General features: G+C 36.7%; 1 protein-coding gene across 2 annotated transcripts in view; it reads right to left on the bottom strand.

The window, feature by feature from the left end:
• Nucleotides 1–6: 6 nt before the first annotated feature.
• The window catches only part of BRWD1 (bromodomain and WD repeat domain containing 1), a 103,389-nt gene continuing 88,669 nt past the window's right edge, over nt 7–14,726 (bottom strand). The window contains exons 36-38 of one of the 2 annotated variants that reach the window (XM_010834957.1): nt 12,300–13,193; nt 10,415–11,338; nt 7–1,033 (exon numbers count right to left, since the gene is read on the bottom strand). In XM_010834957.1, coding sequence (XP_010833259.1) covers nt 642–1,033; nt 10,415–11,338; nt 12,300–13,193 — 2,210 coding nt within the window. In that variant the 3' untranslated portion in view covers nt 7–641. Of the gene's footprint in view, nt 1,034–6,420; nt 11,339–12,299; nt 13,194–14,726 lie in introns of those variants that run through there. The other variant, XM_010834958.1, reaches the window with a different exon arrangement.

Here is a 14,726-nt window from a genome sequence, read left to right as displayed (position 1 = left end):
CAACACGACTTCAGAACTCATTTATCAACATTCCCGTCATGGAATCCCCAGGCCCTTCTAGTTTATGACTTTTGGGGTTGTGAATTATAGGGCGTGGATCTTAGTATTTGCTTCACTCAAATGTCCAATAGGCTCAGTGGCACTCACTCTTGAAATGTGCCTATTTTTTACCTTATTTCAGTAATGACACCACAGTCATGGTGGTCTGAAATGTTATACTCTTAACATAGAACCCTGAAAATTAGCATCAGGTTGAGATTTTGAAATGTTTTCATCCTTTAAGTTTTTGCTACCGGCCCTGTACACTTCCCATTTTCTTCCTCTAAAGAATCGAGAGATTTCTTCAAGGCCCTTCCTTTCAGAAAAGGAATAATCTCATGACAGGGCCATTTGTCTTTTCTTCCCACCTCTCCAACTACAGGCTCCACAATCTATTTCCTCCTCAGAATTCTCTTGTCATATGCATCCGTACAAGGGCTGACTAGGAGGAAGCCCTCCTCCCACTTTGCTCCACTGGGTTATGGCTTTTAGAAAATCCCTCAGAAGGTGCCAACAAGGGGTTAACAACGTTAGAGCTAGGAGCGGAATGCAACTGCCAGTGGCCCCTGGTTTTCAATTCCACTTCTACATTTTCATAGTCACTACTGTGCTTTTTCTTTCCAGGATCTGAAACGCCTTAAAAGGGGCATTTTTCTATTAATATCTTCTAGCTCCTTTTCACTTTCAGAATTTATGGTTGTATCATCCTCTTTATAAACATTGAGTAATTTTTTCTTAGCCGCAGCAGAAGCATTTCGATGGGGCAGTTTTCTGCTGCTCTTCCTAATCCACACATTTTCTGGTCCTGAAATGGTTTCCTTTAGATTACTCATTATCTTTATTTTATTTGCAGCAACAGTAGCACATCTGCGGGGAACTTTCTCAGGTACCATTTTTGCTTTCAGAGTCTCACTAGGCATTGGCACTGCATCCTTCTGATTATGCACACATGTTCTCATTTTTGTATTGGGTTCTCTGTCTCTAGGAACAGATTCTGAAAAATGAAAGTTCATGTAAATGCAAAAATCTTGTACCACAAGATTTTACTACTACATTCCTCAACAATACATTCCTTGACAGTGTTACTACTCACATTGCTAAATGAAAAACCAATTATCATCATCAATGACACTACACGTTTTTGACGCTGATATAACCTTCCACTTCCTTGTCTACAAATCAAAGTCTTGGACAGAAGTTACAGCCCCTCGCACACTTCACTGTCTCTAAGGATAACTGTCCCTTAAAGCAGCAGACTTGTAAGAATAGGGTTAAGTACCCTTCAGGGACATAAAGTGAAGTCACTCAGTTGTGTCTCTTTGCGACCCCATGGATGTATAGCCTGCCAGGCTCCTCCGTCATAAAGCCACTCACCAAAAAGCACTTTTTAAAAATCTTAATTTTTACAGTAGAACTTTGTAGGTTTTAAATTTTTGGTATCATTTCTAATACTCATATGTTGAATTACTTTAAAATATTCAATAGGATTTCTGAAATAATTTTCCTAGAACCTAAACAAGGAGGAAATGCCATCATGACTATGACGACACAGCATCAGCCCTACTTTAAGGTTTCAGTTCCAACACGTTATTTCCTTTAGTCAAAAAAAAAGTTACATGGGTCGCTAGTAGATAAAAAGAAATGTTTATTGGTTTTATACAACTGAAATGTGGTTTTAATCCTAGATTTGTCTTTTTCAATTTCAGGATTTTATATACTTGAAATGATTAAATCCTAGTTTCACTGCTATTCAGATAGTTTCTGAGCTGGTGTATGTGGGGCACAGAGAGGATCAGGCTGAAGCTTCTAAAAGACACGAACTCTACACACACAAGCAGTTGCTGTAAGGAACTAAGGGAAGTAGCGCAGGCCGCTGTCAGAACTTGTTCTAGAAACTGAACCTCCTAAGGGGCAATGGAGAACTTCTTTCAAGGAAGTGTTATTGTAGCTGAGAACCAGAAACTGGGACAGGATCCAGCAGCAAAAAGGTAGGACAGAAAGCACTCTGCAGAGGCTAGTCCTTCACTCAGCCTCAGCCAACAGTTTCGATGGAGCACAGTGGGGTTGTGCAGAGCCGCCATGTGGTGCTTACTTAGGTGGGCTCAAATCATTTTCATTTTTGCCAACATCTGAAAGCCAGGTTTTCACATTTCAAATACAAACTTAACTAGCACTGTTTCTTGGGCACTAGTATTTCTTGATAAAAATGCACCTGAAGTTCATTAGCCCCTGAATGTCAGGCCTTATCTGTTGGCAATCTAGTCTTGCTGCCATTAAGAGCCAAACTATCTAAGACTGTCTTCAAGGGGCACAAGTCTTGCTGGGGGTGAGCGTGTAGGATGCTATCTCAGGTTTCCACTCAGCATTTGCTAAGGACAGTCTGCAGCCACTGAAATAACCACACATCATCTGGGACTCACTTCCTTTTCACTGCTAAGGATAGAAAATAAGGGTTTTCCCAGCCGTCAGCAGTTACTCTGTAGCAGTGAAACTACAAACTACCAGCCTTCTTCGTTTTTCCTTTGTGAAGGGAGACATTTAACTGTGATCAAGGGCAAATGAGTACAGGTGAAAATGACTTCTGTGGATTGACAAGTTCGTTAACAACAGAGAGGGTGATGAGCTAAGCCTTAAAACCTCAAAATTAACTCTTCAGAGTTTACCTTAAATCTATGACATGCATTTCAAAGATGTGCTTTTGTTTCCTCCAAGACCCACGAAAGTTCTCCCATAGTTGGCTAGGAACTACTTTGCTAAAAGCAATTTCCCACAAATGCTTCAGTCCTTTTTACCAAAATTACATGATTCACTTGTTTTTACAGTGAAAATTCCATTTCTAAAGACATAAGTCACAAGGCATTGCAAAAATGGCATTTTAGCGGGCTGAGCTGCTCAGCAGGGCCCCCCATAAGGCGCCCCCCAACCTTGCCTTGGTTGGGCTCTGGAGTCGCTGCACAGGAAGTTGGGGAGTGAACGGAGGAGAGGCTTAAAAGTGGTATTACCATTTCAAAAAATGTTTTCTTAGGAATTTTAAAATTATAAACTACTGTCCTCAAATCAATCCTAGATTCAGAGTGAATCTTCAGCACATTAAGCAAATGCTAGAATATGCAACAACAGATGAATAGTTTTAAAAAATACATGGTAAAATTAAGGTGAAATTTCTACTTTACAGTAAAATGAGGATATGTTATTATCAGTCAACAAACTGCATCCATTTGCATGTTGGAAAAATATTAAAAATATATAATTAGTTCATTCCCAACATATCCAGTGGATTTGTATATATAAAATCCTACTACACTAAATTTCTGAGACAAAATGATTGAAGCTGCAGCAACTAATTCCTTTTCAGTGTTGTGATGAAAGTACTTATACTGACACCTTAGAAACCTAGTAAGTACCAACTCTTAAGACATTTGTAATCCAAAATAAGGGAAAAGATTCTACAGAAGGAACTGTAACTAGTCTGTAAAATGCTTTAAGGAAAGATGAACTATTAGAGGGGAGAGGATACAGGATTAAGTTATATTGTATAAGGTATTTCCAACTCGATTAAGCTGAAATCTCTAAAGGGTTAAACCATAACATGGGAATGTCATCAAGATAAAAACAATCTGAGGAACACAGAATGACAGTGTGCGGAATTTTTTATAACAGTAATACATGGAAGTCAGTGTCAATTTTATTACTGAGAACTTGGTAAATTATCAAGTGCTTTATTCTGAGAAAACTAGTTTTTAGAAATATATAGACAGACTAATTCAGGGTTAGAAGTTCAATATATATTTATTAGGGTATAAGCTTAAAATTTTTGGAGGATACTTCTCTAATGATAATGTGAGTGCCATTTAATACTAACTAACCAGCACAACCCCGCAAGTCCTACCATCCCAGGTGGTCTTTGGTCAGCCACGGGTGTTGGAATGGTCACTGAGTGCTTGAGGCATTGTTGCCTTTCATTAAATGACTCCTTATTTGGGTATAATAAAAACTTCGTTAATACAGTGACAATTTACATCTTTAGTAGGGCTCTGTCACAGTTTATTGAGATGACCACTTTAAAATAGAACTCACAGATCACTATGTATTCTAATATGGTCTGTAGTGAATAGAAATCTGGATGTAGACATGCTAGTTTTGATTCAAAGCAACAATCTCTAGTTTCTGAAGGATTATTCATATTCCAATTATGATACTTTGTAACACAAAATTGTAGTCCTAGATCTGAAGTAAACTTTACATCATTGCTATAGAAGCATAAACAATTGTATTCTTATCAGCATTTAAACTGAGAGAATTAGAAACAAATTTGAGAATGGAAAAATATAAGAAAATGTCTGAGTCAAAGTAAAAATAATATACTGGCCTATTTCATATACTTAAGTACAGACAACTATTGGTCACTATGATTGTGGGTAAATCAAACTCCTATAAAGGGAAAACATTTTAGTTGCAAATAGTAACCTCTCTCCAGCAAGCCTCTCATCAGAGCAGACTTTGAGATGGCCCTTCTTTTCTTCATCGTCTGACCTTCACTGATAGGCAATGACCAAAACTCTGGAAGCAAATAACATTTACTGATATTCCCCACAGTATAAGTCTCCAAATACCCCATAACCTGGAAGTCTCACTAGAGATGGGCTGTAGAAGAGGGTTTTCTGTAACTCACAGGGTTTAACATTTTTTTTCAGGGGAGATGGTAACACTGAGAAGTCAATGATATGGCAGTGTCAGGTCAAGAGACTGTTAAATAATTCTGTAACCTAGGGTTGTTCTCCAGTAGTTTGGTCACTTCTGTGGTTGAATAAATGGCCTTAAGTCTTCAATTCACTCAATGATGGGTACACAGAACCTTGATGTGTTTTGCATCTACAGCTAATCTAGCTCCCTATAATTTTATCTCTAGAAACAATTGATAATCATTTTTAATGATTCTCACATGAGTTGTGATGGCTATTGCAACTTTTTCTAAAAATCTAAAAAACCTATGAAGTATGAATTCAGGGATATTAATCTGCTTAATTTGTTAGGAGATGGATCATTTCAGACTAATGCAGGCAGGATAAGATGATATCAGAAGTAAATACTGGGTTTTTCAATCTGCTTTATTAGTTTACAAATGAAAAGCAATGGGGCCACTGACAGCTAGAAGGCAGCCCCCTTTCAAGCACGTCTCCCTCCAGGCTCTGACTCACACCAAATGTGGGAGTCCTGCATTCTGCCTGCAGGAGAAGAGATCACAGATGGACACAGGGTGGAGAGCTGCTTAAATCCAGAGGTGAAAGAGTTGCAGGGGGAACTAGATGGTGCAGACCTCACACAATCAACCAGCTAGGCGGCTTGTAGTAGTTAAAAAAAAAAAGCCTTTACTTGTAATTATAATGACTATTAAATTTGTTATATTTTACTACTTCAGTTAGTTGAATAAAAAACGAGTTCCTAGTTGACAATGCAGATTCTGACGTGGTAATGAGCTAATTTTAAAAAGTTACAAGTACAGATCTCAAATGGAGGCAGAAAACTAAAGATTTGCATTTTTGACAAGCTCCAGTTAAGTGGTTAGAATTTTACAGGTGAACCAAATAAGTATGGATCAAAACTTAGAAAATAAACTTTAACCTATTAAAAATTAATAATTTCTTTAACATGTAATCACTAATCGAAAAAGGTTAACAACTTCTAAATAATTTTCCTTGTGGAACCAAGGGTAGGCTGGCTGCTGCAGTCCACATAGTCTGTGCCATCTCTTTCAATTGTCAGACTGCCTCTTTACAGTCTGAATTTCCACTGAAGATTTTAATAAATGATCAAACTTACCTTAAAGTTAACTTAAAAAACTAAAGTATGACAAGACAATATGCTGTAGCACTGATAATTCAACGAAATAATCAGTCTTTACAAACAGTCTGAAGTTACTTACATGCTGCCAGAGACAGAGCCTGGAGTCTGCAGGACTCCAACGCCGAGCACCCCTACCCGCCTCCCTCCATCAAATCCACACACAATCCTTGAACAGACACCAAGTAAGAGCCTTGATTTTTTTTTTTTTAACCAAATTAGCAATGTATTAGAAACCAGTTTGGCTTATGAGTGATTGGTAAAAATTTCTCTTAAATTTGAGAATTCCCATGTATCCTTAGGCAACATCTATAATTTTTTAAAAGTTATAAGATTTTCCTTAAACTGTGAGAAAAGACAACACAGCCCTCATCATTATATTTTTTACATTTCAATCCTTTCCATTAAATTCACAATTTGATAATACTAATCTAGTTGGACTAGATTTTTCCACAATGCTTCATTTTCTTCCCTAGCTTTGACAAATATATTTGGTCTGATCTGTATGTTCCCAAATAGAGACAGTCTTATTCTGTTAGGTTGCAATTTTCTTAGGGTTTCTGCTTTATTATTTCCTGATACCCACAGAAGGTGAGAGATATAACTTAAATAATTAACAGACAAAAAGTTCTTCTACAATGAAGGTGCTTTGTTACACTCCATCATACTAGAATAACTGAACTGTAATTTCCATACAATGTATGAACTAAAGGATTTGGTGACAACTACAAGATACCTGATAAGGTAAGTTTACTGACTTAATACCAATGAGAAGAATGGAGATGGCATTTCAGCTATAAAAAGGGAAGGCAAAAAGACCTTTTCTAGCCATTTAAATATTACTCAAAAAACAAATACAATTGACTAGAAAGGAAAACCAAAAATACTGTATGTACCTTTAACAATGTTCTTGCAATCTGATATACAAAACTTCTCATTTTTTTCCCCCAGGTAACACAAATTAAATTTGTACTGACAGAAGAGATTAATAAAGTCCTTCCATTTCAGTTCTTAATACCATACAGTGAACTTAATAAATTCTGTGTTCTGATTATTCTAAAGAAAAAAGGCTAGAAGAGGGACAAAGGAACACAGTATGGACCCACGTTACTCTAAATAAAAATTTTACTTAAGAGATCATCAGCCAATGGAGTGTGAAGGATTTAGTGATGTATTTTATTCTTATTTTTGGACAGTAGTACCTTCAGGTGCTAAGTTTATTGGTTTATGTCTCCTTTTTCCATTTACCTAAAACATAAGTTCTTTCACCCCATTTCTTATTATAAAACTAATTTTCTTTTTAGGTACAACTCAACGATTCTTGGAAGAAACTTTTATGTTTTAACACAGAGCTTGTGAGTAAATAAATGCATCATTCTTTTGAGGATTACTAAACTGACAAAGGATCTAATCCCCTAAAATTAGAAAAAAAAAAAAAAAAGGGCACAAGGGAGAATGATTACCCTAGGAATTATCTGAAAATGGAATAAAGTTTTCCTTTTATTCAGAAGTTACTATACATTGTCAATATACCCTTTTTAAATAAGGAGGAAATGGGTGGGGGGAAGCTTTTTAAACTTCACCTATTTTTATGTTTGAAATCTTTTTGTCTTAATATGCTTGGTAAAATTAATCCTTAAAAGGAATCAAAACTCCAATCTAAATAACCTCAAACCTTTTTTTAAACCATAAATGAATAAAATCATAGGACTCTGGACATACACAACCACAGTAGTCTTTTCTTCTTCATATACATCATTTAGTTACTTCAAGTGCAATGGAAAGCTCTAGCACTTACTTCTGGATCAGTTCACATTCCACTTGTAACCTTTTATCTTTTTTCACAGGAAAAATACAAACTGATCCCAAACTTATTAAAGTACATCTGTGCATTAAATCCCTGCTCATTTTGCAAAAAGAGAAATAGAAAAAAAAAAAAAAAAGGTCAAACATGTTCTAGTGCTCAGTGTAAACATTTTGAACTATTAATTATTTATTAATTTTCCTTAAGGGTACTTAGAAGTGTGTGTCACATATTCAAAGTTAACCTTAGGAATAGCACCATGACCAAAAAAATCCATAAAAATGATTCTCTATATAATCCCTTAGTTTTATTTCAGAACTTGAGAAGCTACCATTGTCAACCATGTTTTCAAAGTCACCAGGCCAATTCTTACTTGTTGTGTTTTTGGTTTTTTGTCAGATGAAACAAAAATACTGCTTCTACACACAAGGGTCTAACCATTTTGGACAAAATGAAAAATTAGGAACTGGCTGACCAGCCAATCAGTTCAGTCCAAAAGTTAAGAACAGTTCTACTGATGAAGCCTAAATGGTTTAAGTATCATTTTACCAAAAGAACTGATGTATTTATGAATATATTCCATATTTGTTTATGGATTTTTTTGGTACCTTTCTGCAGATGATGGTAAACATGGAGTTATAACCCTGAGAATAGATATAAAACAGAGAAGTTTAAGAAGAGTTAAAATAAATTAATGGATATGACATCTATCACCATTTCTCAAAATTAAGGAAGAGCATTCCATTAATTTTTTTCGGGCCACTAGTCAAGGACAATTATCCTGACTCAATCTGTCAACAATATAGTTAACGCGAACTTTGAGAAGGAAAGCATCATACTTTTGAAGTGGTGATAGCTCTCTCAACAACCAAAGGAGAGGCAGGCAGACCACCTATCTTACTTGGTAATGTCTAAGAATATCCTTCCCCTTACACCAGAGTAGAAAGAGAAAGAACCTTCTACCATGTCAACTGGAATAGAGAACCAAGAAATACCAACACTTCAGAACATTCTAACACTGATATCAGAGTCTGATGCTTTTCAATGTCTACCACCTTAAGGATACACAGGAGAGAAAAGGGTTAATTTTGTCTGAAACCAAACACAATTAGGGCCAATAAATAACAAAGGGTGGGGGTACTGTAACACACCCTTTAGCTACAAAATATGTAAACCACTTGAGTCAAGTCCATCTTCAGGCACAAACAAGCTAGGAATGGCCACCTACACTGTTTGGAGTAGCACAGCCTATCAAGTAAAAATATTTGGCTCGAAAATAAGTGTACTATGGTATTTGATGATGTGGCAAAAGTCACGCTTTAAGTGAATTTCAAAATTATTTTCCCACAACAGTTTCTTAGATTTATACTAGAGGTCACTAATAAAGATACTTAGTTGCACCAGCAAAGAATGCTTGGGATTGCACATGGCAGCAGTAGACTAAGAGAGATGGAGAATGACAAGGATTTTCCTATATAAATGAGATTTGCAATTGCACTCTTACCAAAACTCTACAATTTAAGAGATGGGGGAACACTACATATAATTTAAATACTCTTTTAGCCCTGTACACTCTATTAAAGAACACACTTTATCTAAATCTAAGGCACACAAACTCTATTTCACAGAGTAAGACTATGGAAGACCAAGATTTTGGTTAAATTCCATAAATGGAAAACAGGAGATCTTGGAAAGACAAATTATATAATATTTTGTTAGTGCACAATTTAAAAGAAAATGCTAGCTATGGTCTGGCCTTAGAGATTTAAAATATACAATCAAACATTTAAAAAAAAATAATTTACCAGCACTTTATGAATTCAAGTTTATAAAATAAAGTAGATGATATTTTCCTTAAAAATAAAGAGAAAAAGAAGACCCAACAGGACTTGGAAAGAAAAACTGGAAACCATTTCAATGAAAATGATAAAATCTGGTAAAATGCAATCTACTCAAGTAGCCAGGGAAAGAAAAAAAGTGGCAGGTACCTTGCCTACTAATTGTGGTTACCGCCCCTTCCCCAATTGTTATGTCAGTATGAACATAATATTTACGAAGAATCTGTAAACAAAGGTCATGTGAAATTTATACTACAATAGGACTGGAATTAGAAACTACCACCTCTTGACGAATTCTGAAAATAACTGTATGACACTTGCTACCATAAAAGTAATGCTTATTGGTTCTGATAACCAGAATGTCTAGTGTTTAACATATTTCAAACTCTTGCTATGTGTAGTTAAATACTGTCAAAAGTAGGTTAGATCTGCCCCCAAAATGAAGCATATTTTGGCACCTGTGCTGATGCTGCTACAAAGGCAAGCAAGTGCAAATAAAAATAACAGTCATGATTTAGTCACATTCATAACTTTTCATAGAAAAATATAAATATATTCCCTGAATTGTAGGACAAAAAATAATTTCAACAGCCAGCTTTCACTATCAATTCCAGTCCATTCCCTCTTTTAAGTGAACTGGTCTTTCCTCAAGGTCATAAGGTGCAATCATCAAAATCTAACACATTTTCTAAGCTCCTATCATCATCCCCATCATGGTATCTCACGGTCCTTCTACCCTGATTTCTCGTCTTTATTTTTGAGCGTCGAAGAACTCTTTTAGATTTTGCATAGTCCACATCCTCCCAGTCATTATCATCCACATTTAACCTAGGACGTTTGCTCTGTCTTGGTCGTCTCATAGTTTTAGATATGTTAGCTGTAAAAGTTTTACCTTTTCTAACTACTTTTGCTTTCCCTTTCGTTTTCCTCTTTTTGGTTTTTGAATCATCTGTACAGTCAGCATCTGATTCAGTGGCAGATCCCAAATCTGAGTCAGATTTGGGGCTAGTGTCTGGTCCACACTTTGAACTCCCTGTTGTTTCGGAAGCTTTCACATTTTCCAATTCAGTTTGCAGTCTCTTCCTTTTTACTTCTGTCTCGGCAGCTTCCTGCGAATCCCGCACCACTTTTGTCTTACTGAAAGGAGCCTTCCCATAGGTCCGGAGCCTCCTGCCGTTCCACCTACGTAGCCCATAGTTCAGTTCCTCTTCAAAGTTATTCTCTGCAGTAGCTTTGTGCACCAAAGTTGACTCAGAAGAACATTTTCTACCTATCTCACCCCGTGGAATATGGCTTTTTGAATCTTCCTCCAAAGACACAATCAAGGCATTCTTTGTTTTAGAAGGTGCAACACTGGTTTTGAGACTCCTGGTATGCCTGTTCTTGTGTCCTGAATTCAACACACCTTCAGAGTCTGAGTCTTCATTTAAAGACTGACTGATACTTTTTGCACTACCTTCTGAGTCGGCATCAAGTGGCTGCCCTTCACAGCCACTCTGTTCGTTTGGCACTTCACAGTTTACATCCCCCTCAGAATTGCTGTCTATCTTCTGAGCTGGGGCACATGCAATATGGAGGGGCTTTTTCCTTGCGTTTTTGCGCCTGGTGCACACGTGGTCTACACGGCCATCTTCCTCATCACTCATCAGCTTGATCCGACTGGCAGCAGTGGTGGCACACCTCCGAGGCACTCTCAGAAGGCCTGGTCTGGCTCTGGATGCTTTCTTAACCACCTTCGAATTGCTGTCTGAGTCACTGGAACAGACCCTTTTCCTGGCAGCTTTCCTGCTCTGTCCATGATTTTGTGATGCAGAATCTAAAAATCAAGCATACTCTTTTAATCTTTACTAGAAGAGTAAGTCTAAAGGAATTAAATGTTCAACGTTTTAAACAACTTAAGTCCAGCATTTCTTCTAACTTCAAAGGAGGATGGCAGTGAATGATGGCTTTTACTACTTTCGAACAGTGACTTTTTCAGCCTCAGCACCATTCACAAGTGTAACATACGCCCATCAATAACACCCCATGCATTTCTATCTATATACACAAGACACTCAACACTACAGTATTTTATTTACCTGAATACAAACTAGTCTCTTCACCACTGCACTAAGGTATGCAAACTAACCACTGTCAGCCTTCCTGAAACTTAAAAAGTTGCATCACACACTACGTTTAATCTTAGCTTTACATGCCTCCCGATCTAGTATTTTTCTCCATTTACCAGGACAATCTCAATTCAGTGATTTATCTTAACTCTCCATACTCGAGTTATTATCAATAAAATGGACATAATAATAATAGTACTTATCTCATAAAAGATATGAAGACTAAACTGGTTCATAAATAAATGTAAAGCATTTAGAAAAAAAATCCTGATGACAAATAGCTTGGGAACTGTTCTGTGAGCTATTATTATTACTACCTACCACATTCCTTTCAATCACCCTTTTCTTTCCTTCCTCTTCTCAAACTATTATCACCAACAGCTTATAAATGCTGGCCTCTGCTTTTCTTGAACCCATAGCCAATACAATATCCCCATTATCAATATAAGAAGTGAAATCTCTATTAAAAATAGCTTTGGCCAAGGCTGCCTGTTACCTGAGCAAAACTAAATGTACTCAACAACCAGTAACAGTACACACAGAGAGAAAAGATGAATGCAGAATGCATGGCATGGAAAGAAAGCAGGGAGCAAAGTAAAATTTCATGGGGAAAAAAAAATATGCTATAAAAAAAAAAAGCAGTGAACCAAGATTAAATGTTTTGATTACCTTTTATAAAACTATTTGGTTTTTCTTTTGCTTTCTTGTCATCATCTGAATCCAAATCAGTTTCAGATACATGATCTGAAAAACACTGGGATCTGGCAGCAGGTTCACATTCCACATTCCCTGAACTCGGGTTCATTTCCATCTTATGACATCTGTCTTGTCCATCTTCTTTGTCAGACTCAGAGTCCTCTGAATCACTGAAGAGCTTTGCTTTTTTAAGGAAAGGAGCATTCTTGCGACCTGTGCTGTATTTCCTACTGCTGTATTTTCTTGTTTCAGAATTTGCTTTCTCCTCTTCCTCTGAAATGCTTTCTGCCTTGAGTTTCAGCAAAGATGTTGATGGGCCAGCAGTTCTGCTATGTCCATGATCTGAATCATGACTTTTAGAGTCTTCCTCAGAAGACGCTATTTTAAGGAATTTTGTTTTAGAAGTTGCTGGAATTTGGGACTTGTAACCATTAGCATGCCAATTTTTCCGGGCTACCCGTAAATCACTTTCTGACTCTGAATCTCCATTTTCAGTATTCTGGGCAGCAAGAGAGTTGGACAATGGTGATAGTTGATCTTTTAGCTCCTCTTCTTCAAGTTCTGACTTCAAGCTCTGGTCATCCTCAGAATTATGTAATAATTTTTTTCTAGCTACAGCAGAAGCATTGCGGTGGGGCAGCTTACGGCCAGAACAGACACTTTCAGAGGTAGAATTCTCCTCTACATCACTCATTAACTTGATTTTATTGGCAGCCACAGCAGCACACTTTCGTAGCACTTTCCGGTTATTTCCAGCTCTCATTTTTACACTTTCACCAGTCGCCAAAGAATTGTTATCTGAGTCACTTAAATAGACTCTCTTCCTAGTGGCTTTTCTGCCACATCCATTTTCTAAAGAAACTGGACCTAAAAATAAAGTAACAGTTAGATTAGAAAGGCCTTCCTTATTCCAACAATTTTAAATGACTTCATTATTTTAGTACTAATGTTCCTTATTCTTTTAATGTCAAAACAGATTACACCTGTCTAAATTTAAAAGTTTAAAGGGTAGAACAGAAGAGAATCCAGAAATAACCCAAGCACAGATGGTCAATTAATTTAAGACAAAGGAGCCAAGAATATAAAATGGAAAAGGACAATCTTGTCAATAAATAGTGTTGGGAAACTAGACAAGTCACATGCAAAATAATGAACTAGACTACTATCTTATACCATAAGATATACTATATCTTATTCTGTATCTTATACAAAATTAACTCAAGGTGGATTAAAGAATATAAAGACCTGAAACTACAAAACTAGAAGAAAATATAGGCAGAAAGATCCTTGACATTGGTCTTGGCAATGATTTTTTACATCTGATTCCAAAAGCAAAAGCAATGAAAACAAAAACAAACAAGCAGGACTACATCAAACTAAACCGCTTCTGCACAGTAAAGGAAATCATCAACAAAATGCAATGGCAACCCACTGAAAAGGAGAAAATATTTGCAAAAATATATATTTGATCAGGGGTTAATATCCAGAATATACAGAGAACTCATTCAACTCAACAACCCCCCTGCCAAAAAAAAGATCAATTTAAAAATGGGCAGAGAATCTGAATAGGCATTTTTCCATAGAAGACATACAGATGGCCAACAGGCACGTGAAAAGACACTCAGCATCACTGATCATCAGGAAAATGCAAGTCAAAACCAGAATGAAGTACCACTTCACATCTGTTAGAACAGCTATTATCAGAAAGACAAGAAATAACAAGTGTTGGTGAGGATTTGAAAGAAAAGAAAACCCTTGTGCACTGTTGTTGGGAAAACTGGTGTAGCCACAATAGAAAACAATATGGTTGGTCCTCAAAAATTATATGATCCAACAATTCCAATTCTGGCTGTTTACCCAAAGAAAACAAAAACATGAATTTGAAAAGATACATGCAACCCCAATGCTGACTGCAGCATTATTTACAACAGCCGAGATTTGGAAACAACCTAAGTGTTATTTCCATATGGATGAATGGATAAAGAAGATAACAAGCACACATCTATACAAACAGGAATACTATTCAGCCACAAAAAAGAATGGATTCTTGCCATTTGCGACAACATGGATAGACCTTGAGGGCACTATGCGAAGTGAAATAAGTCAGACAGAAAAACAAATACCCTATGTTTAAGTGGAATCTATACTTGTATGTGGAATCTACAAAAACTAAACAAAACATGCACCACCAGAAAACAGACTGGTGGTTGCCAGGGGGAGGGTGGATAGGGAGTGGGTAAAATGGGTGAATGGAGTCTAAAGGTACAAACTTCCAGTTATAAAATAAATAAATCATGGAGACACAATGTACAACATGGCAAGCAGAGTTAATATGGCACTGCATATTTTAAAGTTGCTAAGAGTATATCTTAAAAAGTCTTCATCACAAGAAAAAAGAGA

This window comes from Bison bison, unplaced genomic scaffold (assembly GCF_000754665.1).
Source record: "Bison bison bison isolate TAMUID 2011002044 unplaced genomic scaffold, Bison_UMD1.0 scf7180017864037, whole genome shotgun sequence".
NCBI classification, from domain to species: domain Eukaryota; kingdom Metazoa; phylum Chordata; class Mammalia; order Artiodactyla; family Bovidae; genus Bison; species Bison bison.
The sequence above is the reverse complement of the archived record's forward strand: the minus strand, read 5'-3'. Positions and strand labels throughout refer to the sequence as shown.